Here is a 24,696-nt window from a genome sequence, read left to right on the forward strand (position 1 = left end):
AAAATCATGAAATATAATATAGAGAAAGGAGAACCAATGTTATTTACATGAAAGTTGAACTCATCAAACAAACAAAAAACCCCACACAACTCAATAGAAGAGGCTGTGAATGTAGCTCAGTGATAGTTTGTCTAGCAAGTGAGATGCTCTGGGTTCAGTCCTCACCACTGAGAAAAGAGGAAGAAAACAAAAGAGAAGCTATTCACTAATTAACAACTAAGGATCTGTGAAAGGCCCTCATTGATGACCCTGATGACCTGAGTTTGATGACCAACATGGTAGATGGAAAAGAACTGACTTGTGCAAATTGTTCTCTGACTTGTACACAAGCAACTGTGGTACACGTCACACCCACCACAAATAAATAAACAAACAAACAAAACTTTTTAAGAAGAAAAGGAAGCAGGAAATCAATCCCTCAACAACCCCCAAAACAAATGAGTTGAAAACATGCTAAAATACAAAACAAATATACAAAATACGTACTTCCTTTACATAAAATCAATGACATATAAAAAAATTTTAAAAAACAGCATATCAACACAAATAAGAAATTAACATTTGAGCTGGGTGTGGTGGTACAACCTTTAATCCCAGTACTTCAGGAGACAGAAGCAGGTGGATTTCTGTGAGTCTGAGGCCAGCCTGGTCTACATAGTGAGTTCCAAACTAGCCAGAGATACAGAGGAGAGTTGGTCTCAAAAAATAAAACAACAATAAAACAACCATCTAATATATTCAAGGTATAAGTGAGACTTATGTGTGTATAATATGTGTCTGTGTGGTGCAAGTGTGTGGGGGCCAGAGGTTGATGCTGGGTATCTTCCTCAACTACTCTCCATCTTATTTTTTTGAGACAAAATTGTTCACTGAACCTGGAATTGTCAATTTGGCTAGACTAGCTGGGCAGAGAACATCAGGAATCATCCTATCTCAGCCTCCCTAGCACTGAGATTATAGGTACACACTACCATGTCGAGTCTTTAAATAATTTTTCATTTATTTAGATTATAATATAATTACATAATTTTCTTCTTCCCTTTCCTCCCTTCAAACTTTCCCATGTACCTCACTCTCTTTCAAATTTATAGTCTCTTTTTTTTAATTGTTGGTGTGTGCCTGTATATTTGTACATGTACCCAGTCTTTTTATGTGGGGTTGGAGACCAACTCAGCTCATGTTTACACAGCAAACACTTTACATCTCCTCAGCACCATATTCCAGTGGGTTTTTGTTTGTTTGTTGAGATGGGGTTTTATTTTGTAGCCCTGGTTATCCTGGAACTCGGTCCTTAGACCACACTGGACTGGAACTCATAGAGATCTACCTGCCTCTCCTAACCCAGTGCTGGTATTAAAGATATGCATCTCTACACCAGGTGAACTGAGTCTAATATAGAAATGACAGCCAGGGGGGCTGGAGAAATGGCTTAGAGGTTAAGAGCATCGACTGCTCTTCCAGAGGTCCTGAGTTCAATTCCCAGCAACCACATGGTGGCTCACAACCATCTGTAATAAGGTCTGGTGCCCTCTTCTGGTCATACATGCTGTATACATAATAAATAAATAAATCTTTAAAAAAAAAAAAAAAAAAGAAAAAGAAATGATAGCCAGACGGATCTCTGAGTTCCAGGCCAGCCTGGTCTACATATCCAGTTCCAGACAGTCAGGGTGGTTACAAAGAGAAACCCTGTCTGAGGAGTGGGGGTGGGGAAAGACTACAAATAGAGTAACAGAATGGAGAGATGACCCAATGGTTAAGAGCATTTGCTGTTTTTCCAAAGGACTTGGGTAAAATTCTAAGCACCCACATGGTGTCCTATGACTGTAACTCTAGTTCCAGGGGATATGACATCCTCTTTTGGCCTCCACAGGAACCAGGAACATAAGTGGTGCACAGATAGAAATGAACACAAAATACCCAAACACATAAATAAAAATGCAAAAATGAAGTAAGAATAATATTATTAAAGAAATGAATAACGAAAGAGGTAAACCATGGTCCTATAGAAGCGTGTCATGGCCTTAAATACAGCAGCTATAATTAAGACATGGTAGTGCAATTTGTAATCCCAACCCTTGGGAGGCTAAGGTAGAGTATCACAAATTTATGACCAGCCTGGACTATATAGTAAAATTGGAGGCTAGTCTGGGCTATATAGTGAGATATTATCTCAAGGAAAAAATAAAGACTAATTATGGAAGGCTGCACTGGGAGAGTGATATAAGCCAAGACCTGAAGGAGGCAAAGGGGAAAACCAAGGACAAAGCATCTAGACAAGAGCAGTCAGTAGGAAAGCTTCAAAAGGGTGTGCCCGGCAAATTTCAAGAAGAGAATGAAGGCGGCAGAGTGACTGAAATGGAGTTAAGAAAGGGGAAAGACAGGAGAGGGAAAGGCAGAAATTTCCAGGAATTATATTACATAGACTACTGCAAGAACTTTGGTTCTAAGTGAAAGGTAAATTACTGCAGTCAAGGAGCAAAACAAGCTTTAACCTGCAGATTCACTCTTCATTAAGTTGGGAAAAACCTGAGAAGCTCCACAACACAAAAGAAAAATACTCAATACATGCCATCAGAAAGCACTAAACTATAACAGATTAACAAGCCCAAAACAGACAGTGCTCAAAATATGGGAAAATAAAAATATAAATAGAATTCTTCTACAGCTCTGCTTCAAGATTTTGCAACATTCTTCTCCAAGATATCAGCATGGCTTAATTTCAGACACCTTCAGACCCTCAAACCATCTAAACTGGGCCACATTCAAAGACTCTCCTCCATTGCTTATCAATATCTGGTATAATCTGCTTACCTATTTTTGTTTATCTTTGTTTCTCCCAATTAGAAATTTGCTCAAGGCCAAGGTTTTCAGTTTGTTTTGTTCACAGTAATATCCTAAATTATTAACTTAGGATAACCACTAACACCACTTGAACATTCAATAAATAAGTTTAAGAAATAATAACCATTTGTTGAGTTTTAAATTTCATATATATAGCAAGAAAAAAAAAACATAGTCTTGACAATATGTTCTTAGGGTTAAGTACACTGACTACTCTTTCTGGAAAGCTCTTACCTTGATGTGACCAAATACTCATGTTTATACCCACAGACTAGTGCTGTGCCCAGCCTTCATCAGAGAAACTACTTACTGCAGTAGGCAGCAGTTAATTCAGAAACCCATAACTGGCCAAAGTGCTGAGAAAAAAGGATGGTGGAGTGTCTGGCCCAAAAAGGGACAGCTATCAGTGGATACTGTGAAGGAGAGAATGGGAAGAGTATGAGAGCCAAGATCAGGGAGATGTGCAGCCAAAAGATGTCTCAGGACATAGCATAGCCATTGCATCCATGAACTGCCAGCAGCTGTGGCTCTCTGCATAAGACCTGCACAAGACTAAGCCTTTCAGCAGCACTGCATATGGGTAGGGAAGTGAGAGTCTCCAGAGACTATTAGCAATTAGAGGTTCTTGAGGGAGGGCATCATCTCTTCAGTGGTGAGCCCACAGACAAGTTACGCTTGCTCCACCTTCCACTCACACTCAAGTCAGTGGTTGGGCAAGTAACTTACTAAACTCAATGGGTCATACACAAAAAAAGACATAAAAGTAGGCGGCAGAGTTGTTAAGAAAGGTTCTAAAGGGAGAAGGGTGAATTCTTCCATGGAGAATGGGTGGCCAAAATGATCAAAGTTTATTATATAAATATGTGAAACTACCAAATAATTTTTTTGTTTTGTTTTGTTTTTTGAGACAGGGTTTCTCTATCTAGCCTTGGCTAGCCTGGAACTCACTCTGTAGACCCGGCTAGCCTGGAACTCACAGAGATCCACCTGCCTCTGCCTGAGTACTGGTATTAAAGGCATGCGCCACCACCGCCTGGCTCTACCAAACAAATTTTGAAATGTGTGGATGGGTGTGCGTGCACCTGTGCACGTAGGTGCCTATGTCCATGTGTGGGTATGTCGAGGCTAGAGGTTGAGGTCAAGTGCCTGTCTTCCTATATTCCTCTCCATCTTATTTTGTGAGACAAGGCCTCTCATTTAACCTGGAGCTAAGTCTTCTGGCTAGCCTGGGAGCTAAGTGAGTTCCTGGGAATCCACTTGTCTCTACCCTCTTCTACTAACACCAGAATTACAGATGTACACCATAGCACCTGCCTGTTATGTGGGTGCCAGGAATCCAAACTCAGGTCTCCATGCATGTGCAGTAGGTACTTTACCAAATGAGTCATCTCATTAGCCTCCTCCATCTTATGTTTTGAGATATGGTCTCTCAATGAATTTGGATCTTATTTATTTAGCAAGTCAGCTGGACAGTGAGTTCCAGGGATCCTCCTGTCTCTACCTTCCCAGTACCAGGATTATAGGCATGTACCGCCAAATCTGACTTTTACATGGGCAATGAGTATCTGGTTATGCATGGTCCTCATGTTATGCAGCAAGAAATTTACCAACTGAGCTATTTCTCCAACCCCTAGGTCTTTTATTTTTAATCTTATTATTGTAATTATTGGTATGTGTGCATGGGGGTAGGGAGCATATGGTGTGTGTGTGTGTGTGGAAGCCACAGGACAATTTAATAGAGCCAGTCTTCTCCTTTTATCTTTATGAGAATTTCAGAAATCAAGCTGAGCCATTTCATCAACAAGTATTTTAAGGAAACAGCAAATAAACTCCTATTATAACCTTTTGGTGAGACAACACTATAAAAGTCATTGGAAAGGAAATTAGGTTTTTGTTTTTGTTTTTGAATGTATACAGTGTTCTGGTTGCATGTGCGCCTGCAGGCCAGAAGAGGGCACCAGTTCTCATTACAGATGGTGGTGAGCCATGTGGTTGCTGGGAATTGAACTCAGGACCTCTAGAAGAGCAGCAGCCAGTGCCCTTAACCTCTGAGCAATCTCTCCAGGCCAAAACTAGTTGTTTTTTTTTTTTTTTCACTATGATTCAGACTTTATTGCTTAGCAGTCATGTCATTCCATGCAATTTTGAGTAAATAGACTCTGAGAAAATATACTGGGAGCATTATCAGATGATGGCAATATTGATGAAAGTGTTCATATAAGGTAACAGGAGGTACCACTGCCACCATCTGCCCCAGAGATTTGTACAATTCATAGAAAAAGAGTAAAAATAGTTCACTGGCATTTAACTAGCATTATTCTTTGCAATCTAAGAACCACAATAACTTGAACAAGTGTAATAATCTTTAAAATATAACAAAACACTTTTTTTCCATTACAAGATATTTCTTTAAAAAAAAATCAAACAAATCAAGATGACAATAAAAACTGCACAAAAAGAACCTTGAAAATAAAAGATGTCATAGTCTGGGTGTTTTCAATTTCAATATTACTCCAAGAGACAAAATGGGAGTCAGCTTTTTCAAATGCGAGCAAAATCTTTCACTGTAACCACACTTACTTTACAGCTCATATAATTTAACTGAAGCCAAGGGTAACTTCGGAAAATCCATAGATACCTACCTCTTTTTTTTTGTTTTTTTTTTTTTTTCGAGACAAGGTTTCTCTGTGTAGCTTTGCGCCTTTCCTGGAACTCGCTTTGGAGACCAGGCTGGCCTCGAACTCACAGAGATCCGCCTGCCTCTGCCTCCCGAGTGCTGGGATTAAAGGCGTGCGCCACCACCGCCCAGCAGATACCTACCTCTTAATCTGCTCTTACGCTAAGGTAACTTCTTTAAAAGCTAATTGTTGGTCTATACTACACAGTACAACTTGGCATTCTAACAACGTTGAAGCACACACAGTCACCATAACTCACATACACACAGCAGTAAGTTTCCAGGTAAAACTGTAACAAGTCTCCTCTCCTAATGATTTTAAAAACCAAGCATAACAACAGTTCAGCAAGTGAAAGATTTGTGTGTCTATTATTAAAAATCTGAGTAATCTCTCTGCCCCAAACTAGTTTTTAATACATATAAAACTTCTATTTAAGAATACTGCTTCTGGGCCAGGATGATGGAGCACACCTTTAATCCCAGCACTTGGAGCAAGTTCCAGGCCAGCCAGAGCTACACGGAAAAACCCTGTGTCAACCCCCAACCCCCAACAACAACAACAACAACAACAAAAACCCTGAAGTACCCACTTCAAATACTCAGCTAACTAGACTTGTTTAAAAGACAGTATTTTTACATTTGTCATGGCAGCAGAAAGTGTGCTCACTGAAGGGGGAAGTGCATACAGAGATAGATGGTGGTGGTGAAGGTAGAGGATAACAAATAAAGGTATGAATTTGTTACAATAAAGCATATTATTTCATATGCTAACTTGAAAAATTCATAGAGAAAACAATTCTAAGCCATGAATAAAAAATAGAAAAATCTGAAATTTTAGCTAATAGAAGAGCTGGAGCCTGATATCTAAAATAAGATGTCAATTCTCTACTCTCATAATAAATAAGATGTCTGTTTACTCTATGATGAAGTGTGGTGACTACAGAAAAAACAAAAAACAAAACAAAACAAAAACCCTCTTTTTCTCTAGGGAAACACTAGCTGAAGTCCTAAACTTTCCTTAATGTAATGACTTGGCAGTATAAAGTATCTGACCCTAAAAGAAAAGGTGACAAAAGCTTTGTTCCCACTTGTATACTTCTCAGTACTGAAATTACAGTGGGTGTACAATACAGAAGTTTAATACATGGGGCTGGAGAGATGGCTCAGGGATTAACAATACTAGCTGTTCTTCTAGAGGACTTGGGTTTGAGGCCCAGCACAATCATAGTGGCTCACATTTGTCTAAAACTCTAGTCGTAGGGGCTCCAGCGTCCATTTCTGGCCACCAAGACAACCAGGCACACATGTGGTACACAGACATACATGTAGGCAATACACATTAAAAATAAATACATAAAATGAAAAAAAAATTAGACAGAAAAATTACATTAACTGATTTTAACTTTGGAAATTTTTCATTAACCTCCTGTAAAAATACATTGTAATGAAAATGTGATGTGCATGTGTGTGAAAGGGGCAGGGGAAGGACAGGGAGAAACAGGAAGATAAGCAGAAAATATTTAGAAGGAAACAGAGATGGGAAAAATGGAATGGTCACCTACTAGAAACATGCTTTAGTGCTGGCATACATATACTGTTCATTTTCTGAATATAGAATGCAAATTCTTCAATCAAACATCTATAAATTTATCATAAGAACTAGCAAGTGAACTTCTGTAAAAGTTTCAATAACCTATTTTATTTTCACTTAAGAAAGTTAGAAGCAGGGCTGAAGAGATGTCTCAACAGTTAAGAGCACTGGCTGTTCTTCCAAGGGACTCAGGTTCAATTTCCAGAACCCACATGACAGCTCACACCTGTCTGTAACTCCAGTTCCAGGAGATCTTGCTGTGGAATAATCCTCTGTACACTGTAAAGATTTGTCACTCAAACTGGTTAAATAAAACAATGACTGGCCAGTAGCCAGGCAGGAAGTATAGGTGGGGGGATCAAACTAAGGAAAGATGGGAAAGAGAGGGGTGGAATCAGGAGTCGCCAGCCCAATGCAGAGGGAGCAGGAGATAAATGTACCATGCCAATAAAGGTATTGCCATGTTGCAAAGCATAAACAGAAATATGGGTTAATTTAAATGTAAGAGTTAGCTAAGAGCAAGCCTGAGCTAGTGGCCAAGCATTTATAATTCATATTCAGCCTCTGTGTTGGTTATTTGGGACCAGGTAGTTGGGACAGGAAACATCTGATTACAGGATCTGACACCCTCACATAGACATAAATGAAGGCAAAACACCAATGCACACAAAATAATAAATTTTTTAAAAAAGAAAGTTAGAAGTAACAAATTTAATACCCCTTTTATTTGTATGTGGTAAATAAATGTATAACAAAACTCACACTCCACTGGCTAAATAAAAATGAGTCAACATCCACCTGTAAGTATAATTCTTTCTGGGACTATCACAGCATACTATATTCTCAGTATTCTCAATTATTTGGCCTGACTTTTGGGCCATTCTAATCAAGTCTCACCTCACAGAAAGGCTCCAACTCTAGAAGAAGCTCCTTAATGTCAGAATGGAGCCTCATGAAAAAGGCCAGGCTCATTATTTAAGTATTTTCATAAAATAACACAATCATCTAATGGCTTTGAAGAGACAACCTGCTCCCAGAAGCAATGGCTTTCTGAGATCTAATTAGAATAGCTATAGGCCTTATGTCATTGTGGACAAATAAGAGGACAGTGAAGTAGACATGGGTTTAGTTAGTGGTCTATGGTCTTACAGTTACTGAAACACACTGAAAGAAGGCTCTAATACAAAATGTGGCAAGGAACTAGAACACACTGATTTATAGATGAGACAAATGTTAAAAAGAGCAATGTAATTTTTGATGCAAAAATATTCATAATAAATGACTGACCAAAAATTTACTCAAACTATGGCAATTATTTCTCAAAGAAATCAATGACTAAGTAGGCTTACTCACTGTTATAACACATTTTACAGAAACTTGAAAATCTCTTAATTTATTTGAAAATGTATTTCAAGAAAGATGTTGGGGAGAAGTGGAAAGATGGCTCAGTGGTTAAGAGCACTAGCTGCTCTTCCAGAGTTCCTGAGTTTAATTCACCACAACCACATGGGGCTTATAACCATGTTTAATAGAATATGATGCCTTCTTCTGGCATGCAGGTATACATGCAGAGCACTCATACATAAAACATAAAAATGAATAAAAATTAGAAAAAGATATTGTAGGAACACATTTTCTCCAAAAAAATTCCCACATAAAAATACGAAAAAGTTAAGAAAAACAATACTTTATAGTATTTATTTTTTATTTCTTTGTGTAGCCTTAGCTGTTCTGGAATTTACTCTGTAGATCAGGTTGGCCTCAAACTCAGAGAGCCACCTGCCTGTGCCTCCCAAGTGTTAGGATTAAAGGTTATGACACCACTGCCCAACCTTTATAAAGTTTTTTAAAAACAATTTTAATCCTTTTTATTACTTATTTTACTGATCGTTAAATGGAAAACTGTTCAACTATGTTCACTGATTAAGTGAAATTTATTATGAAAGAATAGAAAAAATAATTTGAAAGTCCCTAAAGAAACCATAACCACAACAACCACATGACAACCTGCTTTACCTGCAATTACAAGCTACTGATAAAACATTAAAGATTAAAATGAATGTGTCAATAAACTGTTCCTAAATCTTAAAATTATAAAATTCTAATAAGCATGTATTTTGAGGTTCAGATACCCCAATTTTGCCACCATTTAGCCATCTAGAAGTGAGAAGGCTTTTTGTTTGTTTTTAGTCTTCTTATAAGCCTAGTTTCTTCAATTGTAAGAGGAAAAAAATTCAACCTCAGAGATGATACAAGTATTAAACGACATTACATCCACGGAGTACAGTGCCGCTGTACTAAATGTACTAATCTGCATACCATATATTGGCATCTTCAACCATGCAAAGTATTTTTGGCATAAAAAGTACAGGAGCACTGGGTGGTGGTACATGCCTTTAACCCCAGCACTCGAGAGGCAGAACCAGGCAGATTTCTGTGAGTTCAAGGCCAGCCTGGTCTACAGAGCGAGATCCAGGACAGGCTCCAAAGCTAAACAGAGAAACCCTGTCTCGAAAAACAAACAAAAAAGTAGAGGAGCTCTTTCAACAACCATAAACATTTTATTTTCAATTGACAAATACTTATTTTAAAGTATATAAAATCCTGTGAATATTAAATAAATATATTATATGTCTGACATAGGACTAAAACCTACAGATATGATTGTGAATAAGACTAATATATGTTGAGTACAAGCACACCTAGTCATGTTAACCTAATGTGGAAAGCATGGCAACAGAAGAGACAGAGGGTTTTCTTTTTTTTTTTTCCAGAGCTGAGGACCGAACCCAGGGCCTTGTACTTGCTAGGCAAGCACTCTACTACTGAGCTAAATCCCCAACTCCAGGTTTTCTTTTACTATCTTTTTTAGATTTTTTATATGTATAAATGTTTTGTCCCCATTATATCTGTCCACCCACATGCATGACTGGTGCCCATGGAGGTCAGAAACAGCATTAGACGTCTTGAAACTGTAAAGGTATCTAAAGCATTAGCCAGGGGATGGAAAAGGAGTATGGCAAGAGGAGACCACCAGCAGGGATAAATATGTTTAAAATTTGTTGTTTTTTTTGTTGTTTTAATTTTGTTTTTCAAGACAGGGTTTCTCTGTGTAGCTTTGGAGCCTGTCCTGGAACTTGCTCTGTAGACCAGGCTGGCCTTGAACTCACAGAGATCTGCCTGCCCATGCCTCCACTACCTGGTGATGTTTAAAATCTTAAAGCTAGGAGATAGATGTGGCCCAGTGGTAGAAGACTAATCTAGCACAATACCCTAGGTTCAGTCTCTATATAGCAAAAAGAAGAAAAACACAAAACAAAAAACAAAGGTAAGATATACAGCAATTAAAAAGTATGGGGTTTTAGGGGGCTGGAGAGAAGGCTCAGAGGTTAAGAGCACTGACTGCTCTTCCAGAGGTCCTGAGTTCAATTCCCAGTAACCACATGATGGCTCACAATCATCTGTAATGGGATCTGTGCCCTCTTCTGGCCTGCAGTCATACATGCTGTATACATAATAAATAAATCTTAAAAAAAAAATATGGGGTTTTAATTAAAAAAACAAAGAAAAGGTTAACTTTTATGTTTTGTGTGACAAGTTCTGCTATATATCCCAAGGCCTTATGCCACAGAAATAAGATGAAAGACAAAAATGACAAATGAACATGTTTTTAAAAAATGACAATTTAATTTGGAACTAGGAATGGTGGTGGCACACAGCTTTAATCCCAGCACTCAGGAGGCAGGGGCAGGTGGATCTCTGAGTTTGAGCCAGTATGGCCTACAGAGGGAATCCAGGACAGCCAGAGCTACACTGAGGAACCCTGTCTTGAAACTGCCCGCTTCACTCCACACAACCTCCCCTCCTTTGAAAACCTAAACCAACCAACCAACCAAAAACTAAAAAGTAGGGTCTGGGGCATATGCTTCAGTGATAAAAATGTGTTTTCAGCAGATAGGAGATTTTAGGTTTATTACATAGTAGCAAAGAAAGAAAAAGAAGTTCAATTTGGAACTAGTTGTTAATTCAACAGTGTTTGGCTAGGGCTATCTTGTAGCACAGAATGAGGTAAAAAACAGATTGTAGAAAAAACTGATTTAAATTAAATGCATTTTGAATTTTAGTACACTTCTGCAAACTCCAAAGACATGTGTGCTAAGTAACTATGGATAGGAAAGGGTTACTGCAAGAAAAGCAAAAATGTCCAATGTTTGGCCTTTAAGGTAGAATCATCTCCCCAGTCTTTTTTGTTTGTTTTGTTTGAGAAAGGACCTTAGTTTATATCCCTGGCTAGCCTGGTACTCTCTATGCAGTCCAGACCTGTCTCAAACTTACCACAATCTACCAGCCTCGGACTCCTGAGTGTGGGCATTATAGATATTAATTTAATAATATATTTACTATTCTATTTCAAACAGTGTCTACTATGGTCAGTCTATTATCAGTACACTGGCCTGGAAGAGTGAATGGCTTTAAAGATGAATTTAAGAATCCTGTATACATTTGGTAGACTTGTTTTGTTTAATTTTAAACCTTAATTTATTTTTAATTATATATATTTATCTGTACAGGAGTGCAGGAGCCACTAAACATGGGTGCTGGGAACTAAACTCAGTCTTCTGCAAGAACAGTACTCACTCTCAAACCCTGAGCCATCTCTTCAGCCCCTATATTAAAAGATTTATGATTATGATTATGATTATGGTGTGTTGTGCATATGTTTTGGCATGTATGCTATCACAACATGTGGAGGTCACAGGGCAACTCTACTAGGTCAGTTCTCTTCTACCTTCACACAGGTTCCAGGAATTGAACTTAGGTCACCAGGCTTGTGTGGCAAGTGTTTTCAGACATCTCACTAGCCACAAATTTGATTCTGTTGTTTTCTTTTTGAGACAGGACCTCATTATATGGCTCAGACTGATAACTCAGTTCATAATTCTGCCTCAGTTTCCTAAGTGCTGAAATTATAGACATGTACCACTATGTCTGATCAACTTTCTTGGAGTCCAAGAGATAGAATCCAGGGTCTTGTAAGGAGAGGCAAGCTCTCTACCATGAATTTCATCTTTAGCCCCAATCCTCCCATCCCTACCCAAATTGAATATACTCAGGTATTTAAATAGTAAGTTATAATAGAAAACATAACCATCTTAGAAAAACATAACAATCTCAATTTTTGAAAAAGTGGTTTCTATTAACCATAAAAAACTACAACTTTGAATGGGTCCTAACTTCTTATGATTAAATATGTACATCTGAACCAGGCATTGGTGGCATATACATTTAATTAGAAGGTAAAGGCAGGTGGATCTCTGAGTTCCAGGACATCCAAGGCTACACAGAGAAATCCTGTCTCAATAAAACAAAACAAAAGCAAAAACAAAAAACAAACCAAAAAAAAAAACTGTATCTAATAAGCAAATATGGATGGAAGTCAAGAAAAGAAACTAGAAAGGAACACATGAGCAGGGTGGGAGGAAGACACTTCAAAGAAGGGAGACAGACAAGACAACAGAGTTCATAAATGTGTTAAAAAGGAGGAGGAGCACTCGGAGGGAAAGGCTATTGTGGGAAGTTGAAAGGCAGAGAGATATGGCACAGAGGAGCAAGGGGAGAGAAAAAAGAAATTAACCAAAATAAAGTGTGTCTGTAAATGCAGAAAGGAAACCTTTTACTTTGTAAGGCAATTAAAGTGAAAACAAAAACATCTATAATTTTGAGTTTAAGTTCTAATTCAGTTTCTCAATTTAACCAAAAGCAAAATAACAACAGCTTGAAAATTTACAGGTCTGAAAAACGTGCTTACCGTGACAAAAATCTATTGAGTCTTTTGTTACATTTATTTACTCTGTGTATGTTTATTTCACTCACACTTCCACATTGAAAGCATTCATCATTGAAAGCATTTAGGGCAGGACTGAAGCAGGGCAGGAACCTAGAAGCAGGAGCTGATGCAGAGACCATGAAGGAGTGCTGCTTATTGGCTTGCTCTTCATGGTTTGCTCAGTCTTATTTTTTTTTTTAATAAAATTTAGGACCACCAGCCCAGGGGTACCCCCACCAACAATGGGTTTCCCCCACCCCCATCAATTGATAATTAAGAAAATACCCTACATATAGGTTTACCTATAGCCCAATTATATGGAGGCATTTTCTCTCAGATGGCTTTAGCCTTTGTCAAGCTGACATAAAACTAGCTAGGACTGGCTCCTATAATTGAGGAGAGATGGCATGAACAACAAATAAGACTGTTTCAAATAATTACACCATAGGATAAAAGTGTAAGTTCAATAAAGAAGGGCACAAAAAGTTGTTATAAAAACTCAGAGCGGTTGGAGCAATACCCCAGTGGTAAAGAGCAGTTATTGCTCTTGCAGAGGACCCAGGTTCATTTTTCAGGACCCACATGGTGGCTCACAACCATCTTAACTCCAGTTCCAGGGCATCAAATGCCTCTTCTGACCTCTGCACATATGTGGTACACATACATACACTCATACATACACACAAAATAAAACTAAAAGTTAAAAAACTCAAGAGAAAGAAGTGGACTTCTGATAAGACTGCAATAAAGGTTTCATTCAAAGTTGGTAAACTGCTTGCTTTGCAAGCATGAGGACCAGAGATCAAACTCCTGAAACCATATTTTTAAAAAGCCAGGCAGCCGGGTGGTGGTGGCACACACCTTTAACCCCAGCACTTGGAAGGCAAAGGCAGGTAAGTTCGAGGTCAGCCTGGTCTACAGAATAAGATCCAGGACAGCCAGGCAGCCAGAGCTACATGGAAAAAAACCCTGTCTTTAAAATAAAAAAATGCCAGACAAGCTTGTTATACCAGCCCTGAAGAGATAGAAACAGGCTAGCCCACCTAGTGTATTGGCAAGCTCCAGGTGAATGAGAGACCCTGTTAGACCATTTAAAATAAAATAAAAATAATAATAAAAAGGTAGGTGAGGGGATGTCATTTAAATCTTTAAGATTTAATAGGCAGGAAAAGAGGAAATTTCAGTGTCAGGAAAGACCAAGAGCAGAGTAGTTTTTTTCTTGTTTTTGTTTTGTTTGTTTTTGTTTTGTTTTTAGTAACTACTGAAAAGTATAAACAGTAGAATTTAACAGTTAAGATTGTGTTGTGATATTTTGTTTGTTCTGACAAAGCTTGCTTGAAGATCAGTGGGTGGAGCTAGCCACTAATCATAGATGTCTGGGGGTCTGTACAGACAGGAGACAGGAAGTTGGGTGGAGAGAGGAAGTGATGAAGCAGGGCAGAGACAGGAGCTTGTTCCTTTTTCTGTCTGAGGAGTCAGAAAGGTAAGAGGTGACTGTGGCTGCACCTTTGCTACTCTGATCTTTCAGCTTTTACCCCAATATCTGACTCCGGGTTTGTATTATTAAGACTAATTAGGACGTACTTCATCTGGCATCCAACTTTTGGGTTACAAATTCACAAAAAGAGCTGCTTGCCTGTGGCTTTGTAGCCACTGGCCAGACCAGAGATGCGGGGGTGGGGGTGGGGGTGGGGGTGGGGGTGGGTGTGCTCCTGCTGGATTCACCACCCAACTGATTAGGTTTCTCTTTCTTTTTCCTCTGAGTCTGGGATTTTTTTCTGTTGCAGCTTCTCTGCAGCAAATTCCACAGGCACTTGAGCTCTAACTGCTGCAGGAGTTAGTGTTAGCATTCAGACCTGCCCCCTGAGGACTTGGCCAATATGCAGGCAATACCTTGACCCACTAAAATCCTGACAACATCATCCTATGTAGCCCATTTGTTCATGTGCTAAACCAGCTTTAAGAGGTGGGCTCTGCCACCTTTCTCTCTCTATTCCCACAGGGTCGTGTCTGCACCTCCTCTCTCCCACCTCTTTTTCTTCCTCTTCTCTCTTCAGCTCCCTTCTCTTCCTTCCCCCAGTAAAACTCTCCACTTGAGTAGTCTGCATAGTGTATCTCTCTGGGGCTCCGACACTGTGACTGCCGCGTGCCATTTATAAAATACAACAGTTAGCCCCTTACTACCAGCTCTGCCTTTAGGCTGCTCCTGATACAAGTGTGTCTTCCTCACTGTCCCCTATGTGTGTTTTTCAGACAGTAGGTTCCCTCTCCCGGTGAATTGTGGGTTTTCCCCAGGCCCCTTCCTTGGGATGCTGCCAAACTAGGTTGCCTTGAAAACCTGCTCAGGCCCCAATGTCAAATTCGGTTCAGTCACTGTGAAAGAAACTCCTTCCTAGAGCAATTAAAAGAACCTAATGCCTAATATAAAAACCATACTGCTTTGGATGATAGAACAGATTTAACTTCAGAAGAAACCATAAAGCAAACATTTGGCAAACTTCTATAAATGATAAAAGACCAAAGTTAAAAATATGAATAAATGACATTGTCATTGAAGGTCTTGTAGACACAGGTGCGGATGTAACAATAATTGCATCAGAATCTTAGCATCCAAATTGGCCTCTTCAGGAGGTAAATGTTCACCTTTTAGGGATTGGAACTTTATCTCAGGTAAAACAGAGCTTGAGATGGGTCAAAAGTATAGGGCCAGAAAGACAGAAAGGAAAACTAAAGCCATATGTGGCTAACATAGCAATGAGTTTACTACATGATTTGTTACAGCAATGGAATAACCAGATTAACATTCCTCCAATCTCAGAAACAAACCATAAACTAACGTATTTTCCTGGGGGGAAAAAAAAAAAAGTAGATTATTGATTCTACTTTTAAACCAAAAAACAACTACTAGTTTTAAATTTTTTTTTTTTTTTTTTCTTTTTTTTGGTTTTTCGAGACAGGGTTTCTCTGTGTAGCTTTGTGCCTTTCCTGGAATTCACTTGGTAGCCCAGGCTGGCCTCGAACTCACAGAGATCCGTCTGCCTCTGCTTCCCGAGTTCCAGGATTAAAGGCGTGCGCCACCACCGCCCGGCACTAGTTTTAAATATTTTACACTGGCTTGGATTTTTGTACACTGATACAAAATTGAGGTTATTTTTGTTAGAACATATTGTATATACATTTCTAATCTTGTTCAAGGCATTCTACCTATACAGCTCATTTAACAATGCAATGCAAATTTCTAGTTCTTGAATATTATTATTATAAACAATTTAGAATAATAAAGAAATGCAGGTTAGTAGTTAGTCACCTATTACAATCAAACTTGTAGTCATATTAGGTATGTTTTCTAGGTCAAACATATTTTAGGTCCACAGGTGGTCTTCAAATACTTCAGAGATCTACAGAATATGGTATTTAAGATGTTTTCATAACATAGGTTCTTTCTTTTTTTTGGAGGTGGGGTTTCGGGACAGGGTTTCTCTGTGTAGTTTTGGTGCCTGTCCTGGATTTTGCTCTGTAGACCAGGCTGGCTTGGACTTCACAGAGATCCACCTGGCTCTGCCTCTCAAGTGCTGGGATTAAAGGTGTGCACCACCGCCCCGTGGCTGGTTTTTTTTTTTTTAAATAACAATGAGACACTGATCTGCTTCAGAGAAGATGGTGGGCACCAATAAAACTCCACATGGAGTTTTCTTTCTTTGTGGCAAAAGATAGCCATTGGGCAAGAAAGTGTCGTTGCCTCAACTGCTGCCAGTATGCTGTCCAAACTGGACAAGCAGGACACAAAAGAAAGTGACTGCCAAAGATTGCAAAGACAAGGTAGGACAACCCTTCAGAATATACTGCTTCACAGAAAGGTCTGTCAGATATTCTAGGTCTGCAGGCCAAAGATGACTGCCCCAATGTTACAGAGGAATCTTGGGTGACTGTCCAGACAGCTGTTTCTGTCATTTCTCACATATTTTTGAAGTCACTTGCTTGCACTTCCTGCTTACTCAGTTAATATTATTTCCTTCTCGTGTCTCTACAGGAGTTGAAGACTAGATAGTTATAGTTACAGTTTTTCTTGTTAACAAATTCAGAAAAGAAACTCACAAAAGAAATGTAAGTTGTATAAGGTTGAGAAACATTAAAAAATAGTTGTGGGTTGGTAATGAAAATTAAATAGAAGGTAAATTAATTATAACCCTTTGTTATAATTAGTTATAACTCACCAAAATAGGACAGATACTAGAGTATTTCCTCTAAATTTATCAAATGTCAATGGACTAGGCATTGTTGATATAATTATTGCCTGTATATATGTGTATATAGTTACTGTACTTATTGTATATTGTTTTTCTATGTTAGGTAAAACCTCTTTTTATTTTAGACAAAATGGGGAAAATATGATATTGTGTTTGTGTTCTGACAAATAAAGGTTGCCTGAAAATCAGAGGGTGGAGCTAGCCACTAGTTAACCATAGAGGTCTGGAGGTTTATACAGACAGGAAATAGGAAGTGATATGACTGGGCGGAGATAGGAAGTGATAAGGCGGGGTAGAGACAGGAGCTTGGCTCCCATTTTGGTCTGAGGAGTCAGAAAGGTAAGAGGTGACTGTGGCTGCTCCTTTGCTACTCTGATTTTTCAGCTTTTACCCTGATATCGGACTCTGAGTTTTTACTATTAACACTAATTAGGATCCCACTTCAAGATTGTATAACTGGGGCTGGAGAGATGGCTCAGAGGTTAAGAGCACTGGATGCTCTTCCAGAGGTCCTGAGTTCGATTCCCAGTAACCACATGGTGGCTCCCAACCATCTGTAATGAGATCTGGTGCCCTCTTCTGGTATGCAGGTATACATGCAGGCAGAACATTGTATACATAATAAAATACATCTTTAAAAAAAAAAGAAAAAAAGATTGTATAACTGAATAGTGTCTCCCAAAAATTCATGATCAATTGAAACTTCAGAATGTGGTTATTTATTTATTTTATTTTTGGCAAAAATGGTTTCTGAAGAAATAATGAATTTATTTATTAGCAGCTGAAAATGAAGTTATGGATTTAGTCTGGGCCTTAAATCCAATGACAAACCCAAAATACACAGAAAGTTGGATGTAATCCCAGCACTTGGGAAGTAGAGCTGGGAGAATAAAAAAGTCAATGTCACCCTTGGCTACATAACATTTGAGGTCAGCTCTGAGGATGTGAAAAAAGAAAGAACTCAAAGACATACAGAGAAGGCCCATGAAAACCGAAAGAGATATGATGTAGCCATAAGCCATGCAATGCTTGGGATTACTGAAAGCAGGAAGAAGAATTGAGTTCTTTCTCTGACAGGAACAGAGCTCTATCAATACCTTCGTTTCAGCCAATGGAACTCCTGGAGACTAGATTTCTTATTTCAGTTTATGAATTGTGGTAATCTGTGGCAAACAGCTCAGAAAACTAATATAGGTTTATTAAGGATAATTAGTAAAGGGCTGTATTTTCCATGTTCCACTATCTTAGTCGATTATATATTGGAAGAAAAAAGCAGTGACAAAAACTTTTTCATCTTTATAAGCATATTCTGTCATTATCAGTCAATTACATTAAAGGTGAAAGGAAACAATATAGTGTCATTACTTACAGTGTGTGACTCCAGCCAGAGTTTGGTAGAAAGTAGGAGTGTCACTGTCATCAGTGAGGGTCACATACACACCCCCAGACAGCAGCCAGCGAGAGAAGGTAAAAGCATCTTTGTTTAGAAGAAGCCAAGTTCTAAATTTTTCATAGTTCACCTTTTCACCCTGAAAGTAAAGTAAGAAAACATGTTTAGTACAATTTTAGGTGTAGTACTTAGAGCCTGAATAGCCTGGAACTTATGAAGGGTTGACCCATCTATAACTAAACTCAGGGCTGCCTAAATACCACCAGACACATGTCTTCGGGAAGCAAACTGTTATTTGAAAAACAAAACAGTTGCACTTCAGTTAAAACTTATGTGCTAACTGTAAATTATTATCAATTCATTAAAGCAGTCAACTGCCAATAATAAACTACATTTTAGCTGGGCATGATTGTTCATACCTTTAACCCTAGCACTCAGGAAGCAGGTGGATCTCGGAGTTCAAGGCCAGCAGGGCTACATAGAGAAACCCTGTCTGGAAAAAATCAAAACAATAAGAAGAAGAAAACAAAATAAAATAAACCCTACACTTTTTTTGCTAAGGTATATCCTGAAACCAATAGGTGATATTTACATTTGTTTTGATATTTAATACTCTAGTGCTGGAGAACTGGCACAACAGATAAGAGCACAGGCTGTTAAAGAAGAGGACCTGGGCTCAGTTCCAAGCATCTACATGATGGCTCACAAAATTCTTCACTCCACTTTCAGGAGATCCAACACTTCTTCTGGCTCTTCAGGAACCAGGCACATTTGTGGAGCACAAACATGCACGAAGGCAAAAGAGGCACACACATAAAAATAAAATACAAAAAAAGATGTTTCCTTTATTTTTCATTTTATTTTATTTTTTTGGTTTTTCAAGACAGGTTTTCTTTGTGTATCCCTGACTGTCCTGGAACTCACTCTGTAGACCAAGATGGCCTTGAACTCAAGAGATCCACCTGCCTCTGCCTTCCAAGTGCTGGGACTAAAGGCGTGTGCCACCACCACCTGGCTCCCTTATTCTTAAAAAATTTAATTACTCCAAATTTTCACTTATCCTTATCTTTTAGCAATATGTAATCTAAATTAGTATATATTTAACTAAAGTTGTCTAAATTCAAACACTTAAGTTTAATTTGAAAATTAAAAACAATTATTTAGAAGTCTTTTCTAAAATAGACAATCAGGATCCCAGAAGTCAATTAGAGTTCAAAAACAAATAAGTTAGACCAGCTTAGTGGTGCAGGCATTTAATCAATCCCAGCACTTGAGAAGCAGAGGCAGGAGGATCTCTGAATTTGAGGCCAGCCTGGTCTACAGAGCAAGGACAGGTCCTTGGACAGTCTACATAAAGAGACCCTGTCTCGACAACCCCCACCAAAAGAAGCGAGTTCATTTCCATTTTTTGCTTTACTTTTTAAAAGAATTATTTGAAAATTTCATACAAGTATACAATGAAATATGATCATCTCTACTTCCCCATCTCACTCCTCTAACTTCCTACAAACCCCCTCCACACATAATCCTCTCAAGTTCATGTCTTTTTACCAGTAATTGCATTACTAAATCTCTAGAGAAAAAAAAAACTATCTAGATTGAACAAGATCGTGCTGAAACTGCTCTCTAGGTCAAGTCCTTTGCTTGAACAATAGCTCTTAAGTTTAGTATGGACTAGACCTTGTTCTGAGAAAAAGAAAAACCTCACTGGAAATACAACAAAGACTGACATTCACGGGCCTAACAACTCCAATCCCAATACAAATGTTGAAGGATATAAAACAACTTCTACATTGTTTAGTAGGACCCTACTAAGTACAACAATATGCTTAGCCTACTAGTTTGAGAACACTCAGCATCAATGCAATGCAAACCATGGGGACAACACCAACAGTCTTGTTTCAAATTTGAGACAGGGACATAAAAGACACTGCAAACATGTTGGGTATTAAGGATTCTGTCCTATTCTTACTCTATCTATGTTTGTCTAAAAATAAAGTAGAAGTATAAATTCCAAAGGTTTGTACACTTCTTACACAGTTAACTCTTAAGATACTGGGATAAGTCTTAAAAGTAGTGGCATCATTTATTACAACTAGCTTTTTAAAAGGATAATTATGATTTTATGAATTCTGTACTTGGCTTTATTCCCTTTTTTCTTTTTTTTGGCTTTTCGAGACAGGGTTTCTCTGTGTAGCTTTGCGCCTTTCCTGGAGCTCACTTGGTAGCCCAGGCTGGCCTCGAACTCACAGAGATCCGCCTGGCTCTGCCTCCCGAGTGCTGGGAATAAAGGCGTGCGCCACCAACGCCCGGCTATTCCCTTTTTTCTAACATAACACCTTAAAAACTCTTTTTTCCCCCGAGACAGGGTTTCTCTATGTAGCTTTGGAGCCTGTCCTGGAACTCACTCTGTAGCCCAGGCTGGCCTCGAACTCACAGAAATCCGCCTGCCTCTGCCTCCTAAGTGCTGGCTGGGATTAAAGGCGTGGGCCACCACCGCCTGGATAAAAACTCTTGAACGCTATAAAATGTCCGTCTGTTACTAGGCTGTATGACAGCTCACAGCCACTAGGTATCTTCACTAAATAACCATTACAGGTTTGATAGTAATGATTAATTTCAAGCCCATCTGCCAAACACCGGGGCAGAAAGGAGGCTGAAGGTTGAGGTGATCACCAATGATCATATAATCAATCATGACTATATAATGAAACTTTTATAAAAACTCAAAAGGAAGTGCTTAAGAGATGGCTCAGAGCATACACTCTTCCAAAGGACCAGAGTTCAATTCCCAGCACCCATATCAGGTGGCTCACAAATATATGTGACAGATCCAATGACTATAGCTCTAAGAGCACCTATGTGCTCGCTTGCTCTTTTTCACTTATACATTTATACATGTGATTGTTGTATGATATTTTGTTTGTGTTCTGACAAAGCTTTCCTGGAGATCAGAGGGCAGAGCTAGCCACTAGTTAACCATAGAGGCAAGGCAGTGGTGGCACACACCTTTAATTCCAGCACTATGGAGTATCATGCCTTTGACCCTTGCATATGGGACACCCACGCCTTTAATCCCAGCACTAAGGAGGTGGAGACAGGAACATAAAGTGGGCAGAGACAGGATCTCTGCCCCATTCAGTCTGAGGATTCATGGAGACAGGATCCCCTCCATTTGGTCTGAGATTTCTGGTGGCTGGCTGCTCTGCTTCTGACCTTTCAGCTTTCACCCTAATATCTGACTCCAGGTTTTCATTGTTAAGACTAATTAGGATCACACTTCACATGATTAAGAATAAAATACATCAGCTGGGCAGTGGTGATGCATGACTTTAATCCCAGCAAACAAACACATAAACAAAAGCAAGTTCAAATTCTTTGTACCTATATTGGCTAGATTTCTGTCAATTTGACACAAGCTAGTCATTTGGAAAAAGACTCCACTGAGAAAATGCCTCTATAAGTTTTGCTTATAGGCAAGTACATAGTGCATTTTCTTAAATGACAACTGATGTGGGTGGGTCCAGTCATTGTGTATGGTACAACCTTGGTCCTGGGTGCTAGAAGGAAGCAGGCTAAGAAAGCTAGGAAGTAGGTAGCAAATAAGCAGCACCCCTCCATGGCCTCTGTATCAGATCTTGCCTCCAGGTTCCTACCCTGATTTCCCTCAGTGACGGACTGTAATGTAGAACCTTAAACTGAAGTAAACTTTTCCAAGTTGCTTTTTGTCATGTTGCTTTATCACATCATTATATAAAAACCCTAACTAAGACAATAGCCATGTAAAAAGCTGATCAAGGCTTTAACTCCAGCAAATGCCTTTAACTCCAGCACTGGGTACACAAACAGGCAGATATATCCCTAGAGCTCAATAAATCCCTTAGAGCTCACCTAAAGGGCAAGCTTCAGGTTCAGTGAGAGACATTGTCTCAAGGCAATAAAGCATACTAACAAAGGAAGATACCCAACCTCCTGCTCTGCCACATTCATGTGTACAGGTGTATGCAACCACATACTCATGTGCACACACTACAACAATAAAAACGACAGAACACACGGGTAGTTCCAGATATTTGGAAGACTAAAACAGATTTAATTTCGAATATGAGATGAAGACCAACTTGGGCAACACAGGAGACCCCATCACAAAACAAATAAAGGGCTGCAGAACACAGTAAATTAAATCACTCAAAGCCAACTCCCCAAACCACCTTCTCTAGTTTGTAGCCATCTCAGTTAACAGGAATTCTAAATCTTTATTCAAACCATGATTTTCTATTCTATGCTAGCTTGTAACCAAAATAAGAAAAGATTCTGGAAGTCCACCTTCCAAATAGACAGCAATTAGGGTTGGCAAGATGCTCAGAAGTAAAAGCACTGGCTAAGCAAACCTGGTGATCTGAGCTCCATTCCCAGAACCCAAGTAATGATGGAAGGAGAGCACCTGACTCCACAAAGCGATCCTCTGATTTTTATATGTATAGATACCATGGCATGACACCAACACACATACACACACATCATATACACACACCATAGTAACTGAAATTAAAACATTTAAAAATAGTTAAGTAGAGAATTTAATAATCTCTCACTATCTCACTGCTATATGCCATGATCTAAATAATAATTGCCTCTTACCAGGACTCCCACCTAAGGGTACATTAGACCCTGTCTCAAAAAAAAAAAATGAATGCTGGCATCTTGCCAGTGTAGTAGACATTTCTATAATCCCAGCTACTTAAAAGTTAAAGAGACAGGGGGATAGCAAGTTTAAGGCCTGCCTGGACTGTAAATAAAGTTAAAAGTCAGCATAAGTAACTTAGGGAGACCCTGTCTCATATAAAAATGAAAAGGGTTCTGAGATATGGCTCAATGGTAGGATGCTTGCCTAGCATACAGAAGGCTCTATGTTCAATTGCTAATACTGTAAATTTTAAAAGGAGGGATAGAAAGGAGAAGGACCTTACATATTACTCATCTGCTCAAAACCCTCCAAGGGTTTCTATTGTACATAGGTAAAAATCAAAAGACTCACACTATAACCTCCAATGGCGATGATGAGAATAGCCCCCATAGCATATACAAGTATGAGTATTTGAATACTTTGAATACTTGGTCACCAGTTGGTAGAACTGTTTGGGAAGGATAAGGAGGTGTAGCCTTGTAAGAAGGAGGTATCTCATGGCAGTGGGATTTGAAGCTTCAAAAGCCTCCCATCATTCCCAGTCTCTCACCTAGTGCTGTGTGGATTAAGGTGTTGGCCTTAAACTGTTCCTGGCTCTCTGCTTTTGCTCCACTGTCATGGACTCTAACCTCTTAGCTAACTAAACACTTTCTTTTATAAGTTGCCTTGGTCATGGTGTTTTGTTACAGCAACAGAAAAGTAACTAATAGACATCCTTCACATGCCAATAATACCACTTTGATTCTTACTATTCCACTGCTAATTCCATTCCAACTAAATGGGCCTTGTTATTGCTTCTTCGACAGGCAAAACACATTTTCATCTCAGGTCTTTACTGTACTCTCTTCATGGAAGGTAGGTATCATCATGGATATCAATCCTTTGCTTGAGTTTCACTTTATCTGACAGAATTTCATAGTTATCCCATACAGAAGAGAATACTTAGCTGCTTCCTCCCCTACAGCACCTACCTCTCTTGTTCTACTTAATCTCCTTACAGCGCTAATTACCACCTAATGCATATGCTACTGTCAATAATTTTAAAGAACAGGTGGCCAACCACTTTTAGTTCCCATTAGCAAAATAAGAATGTCTGAATAAGTCTTATTCAAATGTAAAACTATATTATTTTCTCTAAAAAAAAGAATAGAATATTAGTGCATTTGCTATCTTTGTGAAAAATCCATTAATTCAATTTGCAAAGATGTTTTTTACCAGCAATTTTTTGTTACCAGAAAGAAACAAAGCATAGCCCAATTTATAGTGAAGTACTAAAAAATACTTTTACAGCAATTTCAAGTAAGTATGGCAGAACAAAAAATATAGGAAGTCTATCCTTTAACACCTAACACATAGAAATGCTAAATAGATCTAATGCACACCTATGATCTCTGCAGGAGCCTGCATGTGCAATGAAGTCAGTGTACCTGTGT

General features: G+C 38.8%; 1 protein-coding gene across 3 annotated transcripts in view; it reads right to left on the reverse strand.

Moving 5' to 3' along the window:
• Positions 1-24,696, reverse strand: part of Usp32 (ubiquitin specific peptidase 32) — a 159,681-nt gene that overhangs the window by 79,669 nt on the left and 55,316 nt on the right. For all 3 annotated transcript variants that reach the window (XM_037200942.1, XM_037200941.1, XM_028890541.2), the window contains exon 5: positions 18,556-18,715. In XM_037200942.1, coding sequence (XP_037056837.1) covers positions 18,556-18,715 — 160 coding nt within the window. The remainder of the gene's footprint in view (positions 1-18,555; positions 18,716-24,696) is intronic.

This window comes from Peromyscus leucopus, chromosome 8b, assembly GCF_004664715.2.
Source record: "Peromyscus leucopus breed LL Stock chromosome 8b, UCI_PerLeu_2.1, whole genome shotgun sequence".
Classification (NCBI taxonomy): Eukaryota; Metazoa; Chordata; class Mammalia; order Rodentia; family Cricetidae; genus Peromyscus; species Peromyscus leucopus.